Genomic DNA, 10,586 nt, shown 5'->3' on the forward strand with positions numbered 1-10,586 from the left:
TTTATCAAAATAGGCATGAATATCATGCAATAATACTATCATTTCTAGCGGGGAGTCAAATGAGCTGCAGCTGGTGCTGTGTCAGCTCCCCAGGAGAGGGGGTGGGGAGCAAGAGAAGGATGGGGCTGCAGCCTTCGGGAGGGACGTCCCACGTTCTGTGGGACGATGGTCAGGTCTCCCCTGTCACGCATGTTCTCTCCTTTCCTTCCCTCTATCCCTCTTCTGTCCCTTCTCCCTGCTTCCCTCCCTCTCTTCTTCCTTCCCTTCCTTCTGTCCTAACTTCCTTCTTTCCTCTTTGACCTCCTCCCGCCCTCCCTCTGTCACTCTGGCAAACTTCAGAAAGCAGAGTGTGGAGCCCCTTTCTGAACTTGAATGTGGCCAGAAGCTGTTTTATGGAGCTATTTGTATACACCTCATCTACCTAAGTCTCAGTTTCTCCATCAGGGACAGGAGGCGATCCTTGAAGCTCCTCCCTAGGCCCGTGGCCGGGATGAGATGAGACAACTGGTAAGTCTCTGACCCCGAGGAAGCAGTGATGACAATGTTAGCTGTTACCAAAGCCTGCCCACTGGGGACCACGCAGAGTGAGGCGGGCACATGGCTGGGGAGGACAGGAGCAGCGCGGAAGCTGAGCGTGGAGAGGTTGGGTCAGGTGACCAACTTTCCTTGGTTTGTTGGGGACTAACCGGACTTAATTTTTTTAAATTTTAATTCCTTCCTTCCTTTCCTCCCTATCTCCCTCCCCTCCTTCCTTCCTTCACTCTTTCTTTCTTTTTCCTTCCTTCTGTGAGAGAAGCAGGGGAAGGGCAGAGGGAGAGGAAGGGAGAGAATTGAGCAGGCTCCATGGCCATCACAGAGCCCAATGAGGGGCTCGATCTCATAGCCCTGAGACCATGACCTGAGCCAAAATCAAGAGTCGGATACTCAATGGACTGAGCCACCCAGGCACCCCTAGATTGACTTTAAAATGCAAAGTCCTGCATGCTGGGAGCCCTCTCAGAGGCAGACGCCTGGGAGAGCCGCTCGCCCTCCTGAGTTAGGTTGGGTGCCCACTTTTATTCTCCTGTCTTCTCTCCTGGGGACTGTGACCAGGCCGGAGCTGCAGCACGCATGCGTTATCTGTTTTCCTGGTGACCTGCCCTCCCAGTTTCGAGGACACTAACTGACTTGCCCTACAGAAGGGAAGGGGAGTGCCACCTTATAGCCACTTGGTGGTGGGGTACTGTGACACGGTGGCTGTGAAGCCAGTCCCCTCCCCCCCCGGCCCCCAGCGGGGTTACTGCAAGCTTCCAGCCCACCCAGGAGAAGGGGGAGGAACCTAGGCAAGAGTGTCACAGCGAAAGACGTACGATTCCTTTGATTACATGGGTGACAGAAACGTGTATACGGAGCCCATTGTCAAATACAATTTGAACATGACATCTACATGACATCTACATCTACATGACATCTACATGACATCTAGCATTCCAGGAGCATGTTTGATACCAGTGACTGAGGCCTGTGCAGAAGGCATTTTGAACAGGGTTCCAGAAGCTTCTCCCACTAAGCCAGCATTGCTCTCTTCAGGCACTCAGATATTCACAGTGCCAGGGAGGCTCATGGGACGTTTCTAAATGAGTAGCAGACAACCTGGAGAGAGTGTCAGCTGTGATTAGGAGTGGGACAGCCCGAGGGTGGGGGTCGGGCTTTGCCCCTTGGTGCCAGCTGGCGTGGCTTCAGTCATCGGACCTCTCAGGGCTTTGCAACCCAGGGAGACTGCAGACCACAGAGGGGGAGGACTGAAAGAGACTGTGTGAGATGAGTCTGGAACACAGTGGGCGCTCAATAAATATTAGTTTCCTGTCCAAGCTTCTCTAGCCACAATTGTCTAGTATGCTTGAAGCCTATTATCCTCTCTCCCTGACCCCTTTCTCTTAGGTCTGGAAACTTTATTCACTAGTGATTAGATTAGCGGCCAATGGGTCTTGTCTGCAAATCAGAAAGCCTTTCATTGAGGCCAAAGGCCACGAGTCACAGGCTTCCTCAATCCCCGTAGTGCCCAGCTCCTCACAGGAGCACGCACACGGAATCCGTGGCTGTGGAAAGAAGCCTTCCAGATGACATGAGCTCTGCCGACAGAAATGGGGAGAAATGGAAGACTGGCCGAGCCAGTGTGGGTGGCTCCCCTGGGTTTCTGGCGAGTTGCCTTGGGCGTCCTGCAGTCCTTTGCTGTGCGCACCCTTTGGGAAGACGGCTGGCCAGCTGCTTCTCCAAAGGGGAGCAGACCTCTCTCCCCAAGGTCTGCAGGGGACCCCTCCCCAGGCCAGACCTTTCTCCCACTGCCCAGGCACACGGGTTCCTCTCAAGTCCCTAAATTGAGAAACTGAGCTGAACCCCAGCTTCATCATCTGCAAAACAGGACAACGGATGCTTATTTACCCCGGGGGTTGGGAAAGCGAGGGGTGGTTATGCGTGTAAAGCTCAATGAACAGTGGCCATCATCTTGAACTTCTTTCTCCTTGTTAAGTCTTTCCTTAAAAATTATTTTCAGGGGCGCCTGGGTGGCTCAGTAGGTTGAAGCCTCTGCCTTCGGCTCAAGTCATGATCTCAGGGTCCTGGGATTGAGCCCCGCATTGGGCTCTCTGCTCAGCGCGGAACCTGCTTCCTCCTCTCTCTCTGCCTGCCTCTCTGCCTACTTGTAATCTCTGTCTATCAAATAAATAAAATCTTTAAAAAAAATTATTTTCACTAAAGAGCCTTGGCGGGTGGGGTGTGAGGTAGAGCTGGAAGGGGCTCAGCTGCGAGGTTCTGGAGCCCGATTTTCACATTTTCCTTACCCACGCTCTGAGGTTCGATCTCTGGTCACCTGTGTAAGCAGTTTCCCAAAGTTACATGGAAAAGAAGGATTGTCGTTACCAGTTTTAGGCAACAAATGAGTTAAAATACATACTATGTATTTTATATGTGATAAGTAATCTACATTTACATATGTATATATGTACATATATATACACACATATACACATACATATTCATAATGATATCTTATTACATATAAAAGAACAAAATTAATACATATTTTTTTTAGAGACCAGAATATTCTGGTAAGGAGAAGAAGAAAACAGAAATGCCCCATGAGCACATGTGTAGGGGTCGTTACTGTTAATATGTTGGGATGTTTTCTTTGCAGTCTTTTTTCTTTCCTGCTCTTAGAAGAAGAAGTTAGCCATTCTCAGCCAGAGAACGGAGACTGTCTGTCTTCTGAAGGGTTAGGTGACTTGCCTGAGACCCACTTGCTCTGGGCTGACAGGTAAATAGGGGAGACATGTTCAAAGGTTGTTTCTGCTCTGAATTCGAAGGTGGTATACATGTTTACTAACTAAGGTAACTAGTTGTTACTTCTTAGCTCCTGCCCCTGGAGGTGTCCCCAGGAGGGAATCAGAAACTCTCCCCCTTGGCCATTGGTGTGCCTCAAAGGTTGGGAAAAAAATTTCCAGTTAAATCTTTTCTACCATGTCAATGTTCCTTCTTTATTGCTGTAATATTAATAATTAACATTTCTCAGATATTATGCTAAACACGAATACTTTAGTCCTTGCAATACGCTCATGAGGTAGGTTTTCTTATTATCCCTGTAGTACAGGTAGCAAACGGAGGCTTGGCAGTTTTAAGCAAGGTCACACAGCTAGTAAACGGTGTACTGGAATTAAATGACTTCTCTTGGGTTGCTATGAATAAATAAATAAGTATAGGCATGCATGTATATATAAATTATGTGTACATAAAAGTCTCTATCATCTATCTTTGATCTGAATTGTTTTTTTTTTAAGATTTTATTTATTTGAGAGAGAGAGAGAGAATGTGTGCACATGAGCAGGGAGCCCGATGTGGGACTCGATCCCAGGACCCCGGGATCATGACCTGAGCCAAAGATAGATGATTAACCGACTGAACCACCCAGGTGCCCCTGATCTGAGTGGTTTCTGAAGAATTTCCACGTCCTAAGGGAGCACTTGTCATTTTTGGCCGCCCTGCATCCAGATGTCCTTATTTTGGAGGGCACCCCCAGTATTTGTGAGTCATGGTGGGAGAGGACACCACCTCTCCCATGGAAGCTGAAGGGGGTGGGCTATGCCCTCTCCAGCTCCGGGAACAGCTAGAACAATGACATGTGGCTGAGGTAAATCAGTCAGATGTTCCAGCCCATGGCTTGGAACATCCAAGCAAGTGATACAACTCGAGAGCAGTTTTGAAGTCACTTTTGCAGCAGTGGTAATGGCAGTGGCATCTCTGGTCCAGGGACAAAGGAGACAGCAGTTGCGGTGGGGCTGGCAGAGCATCTGGTGCTGAGTAGCTTGCTACCTGGATCCTTCCTGGGGTCTGACTTTGACTTCCGCATTAGCAGCCCCGCCGGACTCACTTCTCTTTTTCCTGCCCGGTTGGAATTAGAGTCGCAGCCTCTGCAGCATCCACTTCGTCCCTTGCTCCTTTCTTAAGAACCTTCCCTCTCCTTTAATTTTTCTTGAGGGGCTTGCCCCATCCTCAGCTCCAAGGGAGCTCTCGTCCAGCCAGTGCATGGCATTCCCCCGGTGGGTGCTAAGTCAGGATGGACCAGTCAGACCGAGAGGACAGTTTGTATGGCATGGGTGGAAGAAGGTTTTCTCATTCTTCTTTCTTCTCTGCTGTATGTGGACAAGTGAACATGCCACCTGGATCGCCACTGGAGCGATCTTGTGACCAGAAGACCCCCTGCCTGGGGTTGAAGGCGAAGCTGTGGACAGCAGAGCAGGTGGGATGGAAAGGTCCAGGGTCCTTGAGGTCATGTAGCTGCTGAATCCATGAACCCTGGAGCATCCCCTCCTGGGACTTCCTTTATGTGAGAGAAGAGACTTCCTTTTCATTTAAATCAGTTCAAACGGAGTTTTCTGTTTTGCCTAGCGGAAAGTATCCTAACTGGTTTGGTGCGGCTGCTTTTTTTTTTCCAGATGTGATTCCCTAGCTTAGCCTTTCTCAAACAACTTAGTGTAATAATGTTTTGGTTTCTTCTTGATTTCCAGTCTTAATAAAATTGAAGGACCTCAAAGAGCTTTTGTTATGTAGGTTATACTTATTGAAATTTCCTGCATTAGAAATAAAAAAATTTGTTTTAAATTTATTTGATGTTAAGTAATCTCTACCCCCTAAAGGGGGGCTCAAACTCATGGCTCTGAGATCAAGAGTCATTTGCTCTACTGACTGAGCCAGCCGGGTGCTGCATTAGAACTTTAAAATGGAGAGAACTGGGGTGTCTGGGTGGCTTAGTTGGTTAAGCATCTGATCTTGATTTTGGCTCAGGTCATCATCTCAGTGTCATGAGATCGAGCCCTGCACCAGGTTGTGGGCTCGTCCAGGAGTCGGCTTGTTATTTTCTCCCTCTCCCTCTGCCCCTCCCCCCTAAAATAAATGAATCTTACAAAAATTAAATGAAGAAGACTTAAAAATACTTATTAATTCATTTAAAAACAAAATTACAAATACATTAACATGTTAATGTCAGTAACATTGTTATGAAAAATAACTGTTTTTTTCATATGGCATTGTTTAACTTTTTATTTGCAAATCTCTTTAATGTATGGCTTAATAGAAGATAGCTGGATTTTCATATTTGCTTTTGCTTTCAATCTGTTGCAATTTGTTGTTTTGGTGGAAGAATCTGAAGAAAATCCAGCCTCACTCAGATATGTGGACAGAAAAGGGTGGAGAATTTTAATAGCCTTTTCATTGAGTAGGGACTTTCTTTGATACTACAGCAAAACTTGCAACTAGTAGTTTTTTTTGAGAGAGAGAGAGCAAGTGAGCAGGGATAAGGGGCAGAGGGAGAGGGAGAGACTCGTAAACAGGCTCCATGCTGAGCATGGAGTCCAACATGGGGCTGATCTCATGACCTTGAGATCAGGACCTGAGCCCAACCTGAGTCAGATGCTTAACTGACTGAGTCACCCAGGCACCCTACAACTAGTAGCTTCTTCAGCTGCAACTGTGAAATCTAAAACCATGACAATGAACTTCATTTTGTTTCATCCAAATTCATTTGTTTACCTTGCACTTTGAATGGATTTGTTACCCCAACACGATTTTGTAACATTGCACATTAGCCATTTATTTATTTACTTATTTAATTTTTTAAAAAAGATTTTTTAATTTATTTGACACAGAGAGACACACCGAGAGGGGGAACATAAGCAGTGGGAGAGGGAGAGGGAGAAGCAGGCTTCCCGCTGAGCAGGGAGCCTGATGTGGGGCTTGATCCGAGGACCCTGGGATCATGACCTGAGCCGCAGGCAGACGCTTAACACGACTGAACCACCCAAGCGCCCCTTACACATTGGCCATTTAGAAAAATTGGTGTGTTGATTTATGCAGATCTTCTAAAGGCTGACATATTTCATTATATAATACCTAAATCAGAAAGCTAATCAGAAAAGTCTTGAAGGATTGGGAAGTAGTCTAGCTCGCTGCAGAAGGCATCCTAATTGACAAGTTTTCTTGGAATTCAAATTTTCACTGGAAGGTTTGAATTTTATCGTTGGCTATAATACTGTCGGTTGTTATCCTTGAAGTGACAGGTTCATCTTGTTCCTTTTTGAGAAAATGCCTGCCCGAGACTGGGTCTGAAGTTTGTCAAGCCCTCTGTTGATTGAAAATGGTATTCTGTGAGAAAAAAAAAAAGTGACTTTTTCAGTCTGCAACTCTCGGAACTGCACGTGTGCTTTTTCTTAAGACAATCATCATGATTCGGTGTGAAGTGATTTATTCATACTTCCCATTTCCCCACATGGAATATTAAAATGTTCTGTCCTCAAGGGTCAAGATTTAATACCTTCATGGCTATATCAAGGATATTGTAAAGTGAAACTGACTCTCTCTCTCTCTTTTTTTAAGTGCTTGGGCAGGTTGTGAAGAATACAATTACTGTGAGTATAGTTTGTCATGGTACACGATGAGACACCATCAGTTTTCTTTTAAGCATTTATTTAGATTTTAGTTAGATGACACAGTGTTATAGGAATTTCAGGTGTACAATATAGTGTTTCAACACTTCCCTACATCACCCGTGCTCATCACCACAAGTGCCTTCCTTCATCCCCATCATCTGCTCTACCCCTCCCCCCACCCCTCTCCCCTCTGGTCACCATCAGTTTGTTCTCTATAGTTAAGGGTCTGTTTCTTGACTTGTTTCTCTCTCTTTCTCTTCCCTTTGTTTTGTTTCTTCAGTTTCACATGAGTGAAATCACATAGTATTTGTATTTCTTGCCTGGCTTATTTTGGTTAGCACAATACACCCTAGCTCCACCCATGTCCCTGAAAATGGCAAGATTTCACTCTTCTTTATGGCCAAATAATATTCCATTATCTATCTATCTATCTATCTATCTACCATATTTTCTTTATCCATTCTTCAGTTGATGGACACTTGGATTGCTTCCGTGTTTTGGCTATTATAGATAATGCTGCTATAAGCATTATCTATGTCTATATCTATGTAAGCATTATCTATCAAATCCCTTTGAATTAGTGTTTCTGTATTCTTTGGGTAAATACGCAATAGTGTGACTGTTGGACTGTAAGGTGGTTCTATTGTTAACTTTCTGAGGGACTTCCACACTGTTTTCCATGGGCTGCACCTGATTGCATTCCCACCAACGGTGCCTGAAGGTTCCTTTCCTCCACATCTTCACCGACACCTGTCATTTCTCGTATTGTTGATTTTAGGCGTTCTGACAGGTGTGAGGTGATCTTTCTTGTAGTTTTGATCTGCATCTCCCTGATCAGTGATGATGAGCATCTTTTCATGTGTCTGTTGGCCATCTGGATGTCCTCTTTGGAGAAATAAGATGTCATCAGTTTCCATCATCATTGCTTTGCACCATTAGTGCAAATGTTCACTCAGTGAAAAAGTCAAATAACATTTCAGTATTATAATGGCATGAGTTTTCATTTCAAAAATTCCTTGGAAGGGTCTCAGAGACACCAGAAGTCCATAGACCACACTTCTAGAACTTCTGTAGTTTACAGTTGATTTGAGAAGCAACCCAGCATGCTTCCAATAGACTCCCTTTTTCTGAAATCAGCCAGAGTTGGTTTCTGTTGATGTCACAAGTATTCCATGTTAAAAACGTCACTGTTTATGGATAGTTGAATCTAAATGTGTAAGGAACTCTAATTTAGGGCAATTTATAAATAAGTCCTTCATTATGATGACTTGCACAGCAAATAATCAGGAAGAATGAAAGATTCTAAAGTTTCACTTTACCAAAAAAATCTAACATTTGTGCTTTTTGCATTCTTGGTGTTGAGTCAGTGTTGAATAATCAAGTCTACATAGGCCCAGGAATTGTGGCAGAAGAAGGATAAGGGTATTAATACTCTCTCCTTTCATATGAGTGCTTCAAATGACCTTATTAAGCTAAGTATTATTCTTATTTTAGACATTAAGAAGAACTGGGATTTAATGGTTAAGTACCTTGCCCAAGGCCACTCAGTGGTCAAACCTCTCATCCTGGCTGAGAGACTCCAAAGCCCAGAACCTCTTTGCTCTACCACACAGGAATTTCTGATAAGGATGCAAATATGAGCCTGTGACGTCTGAGGTTTATGCCTTTGAAGGCAGTGTTGCAAAGTCATGGGCGTCCGAGGTAGTTCTTTAGGGAACTTCTTTTATAAGTTCTATTGTGGTGATACGATAATACTGGCTTTCTACCAAAGCAACATTTCTGACATACCATAAAGTGACATTTTAGAGTCGGAAGAGACTCTGTCCAAATTTATCACCACTGGGGCATGCCGGAATACTCAACACACATTTTAAAATACCATTCCCTGGGTGATAACCTGATTATTGTTTATCCCACTGAATCAAAATGAATCACATACAGTGGCAGGCATCTTCTTGGATGGCCTGAATAGTCTCTGCTTCCTCATATTCATACCCTTGTGTATGTAATCCTCCACCCACCCCCCTCCCCCGAGTGTGGACAAGATCCGTAACTTGCCTCTAACCAATAGAATATAGCAGAGGTGTTGGGATGTCACTTCTATGATAAGTTTTATAAGATAGTGACTTCTGTCCCGCTAGCGGACTCTCTGTATGTTTCCATGCTTGTACATTTTAACAAAGAAAGCTGCCATATTGGAAGGGTCTCTGTGGTAGGGAACTGAGGGCAGCCTCTGGCCATCAGTCAGTGTGGAACTGAGGCTGTCAGTCCAACGGCCTGTGAAGAGTTGAATCTGGCCAACAACCATGACTGAACTTGGAAGCAGGTCCTTCCCCAGTTGAACCTTCAGATAAGCCCCCAGCACCTGCTAACACCTGAGTATACACGTGTGAGAGATCCTAAAACAGCAGACTCAGCTAAGCTATGCCCGATTCCTGACCCACACAAACTGGGAGATAATATATGTGTGCGGTTTTGAGGTAATTTGTTAGGCAGCAACAGCGAACGGTTACACGGTTAGTATCTTTATCTGTCTCTTTCTCTAGCACAATCAGGAGAGAGCTGTTTAAGGTCAGTGAGTTCTTGTCATGTGTCTTTACCTGTTCAGCCACCACTGGAGAGTTTCCTGCCAGGATAATCTTCAAAGTGAAAGGAGGAGGGTCCTCAGTGTAGTTCCTAATGCTCCAGGAAAGCCCTCTGTGCTCTCCATCAGTTCCCACCTTTGGCCCTCCCACTGGAACCCTCCACAATTGTGTTTCTCCACTTAAGTATCCTTTAGCTTACAAACCAGAGGTAGCAAGTCAATTACTTCTGGAGTCTGAAAGTTCAGCCTGGGAGGGAGTTTATTAATCCCTCCATTGACTCATTCTACGGCAAAGATATGAATGCAGAAACGCACTTCCCAATCCAGTTCATAAGCAGAAGTGCAAAATGTCTGGACATTGACATCATGAGATAAAGAGCTCCTTTGAGAGAAAGAGGGGAATTGGGGAGATGCTAAAATATAATGCAATGCATAGGCACGAGGCAGCCTCTTTACTCTGGAGGGCTTGTTTCCTCATCTGTAAAATGGGGGTTGACCTCCAGGTCTCATAGACTTTGGTTCTTAGTCTGTCATAATCTGGGTTGCTGTGGGCTGGCTCTCTAGGTCCTAAAAAAAATGATTCAGAGAGAATGAAGACATACCTGCCTCCTAAAGGGGTTTTAGGATTAAACGAAATAAAACGTCAACCCCAAAGCACAGAGCTTGCACAATAGTGAGCCAGACCGTGATTGCTTCCACGCAGGGGTTCCAGGCCCCGGTGGGGGGAGGGGGTTGGGGCAGCCGGGGAGCGGGGCACTGCCCGCACCCGGGCCCGGTGGCCTGCCCCGCCCACGTGGGGCCGCGGCCCGTCGAATGACTCCGTGCAACGTGTTGGTGGCAGCGGCGGCGGCTGCGGCTCTTCCGGGCGCCGCAGCTTCCTGCCGAGCACCGCGCAGCCGCCTCCGCCGCGGAAGCCTCGGGTGCAGGCCTCGGCGCCGGTGCGGGACCCGGGCTCAGCCGCGCGCGCCCCGCGGGGCCCCGGCCGCCCGACCGCACGATGCGCGCCGCGCCGCCGCCCGCGCCGCTCCTGCCGCTGCTGCTGCTTA

The 10,586-nt window shown here is 46.2% G+C and overlaps 1 protein-coding gene across 1 annotated transcript in view; it reads left to right on the forward strand.

Moving 5' to 3' along the window:
- Nucleotides 1–10,586, forward strand: part of LOC111152551 (family with sequence similarity 174 member B) — a 70,226-nt gene that overhangs the window by 40,531 nt on the left and 19,109 nt on the right. Inside the window, exon 2 of the mRNA XM_022511029.1 lies at nucleotides 10,382–10,569. Coding sequence (XP_022366737.1) covers nucleotides 10,382–10,569 — 188 coding nt within the window. The remainder of the gene's footprint in view (nucleotides 1–10,381; nucleotides 10,570–10,586) is intronic.

This window comes from Enhydra lutris, unplaced genomic scaffold, assembly GCF_002288905.1.
Source record: "Enhydra lutris kenyoni isolate GAN:26980312 unplaced genomic scaffold, ASM228890v2 scaffoldscaffold29, whole genome shotgun sequence".
In the NCBI taxonomy this organism is placed as follows: Eukaryota; Metazoa; Chordata; class Mammalia; order Carnivora; family Mustelidae; genus Enhydra; species Enhydra lutris.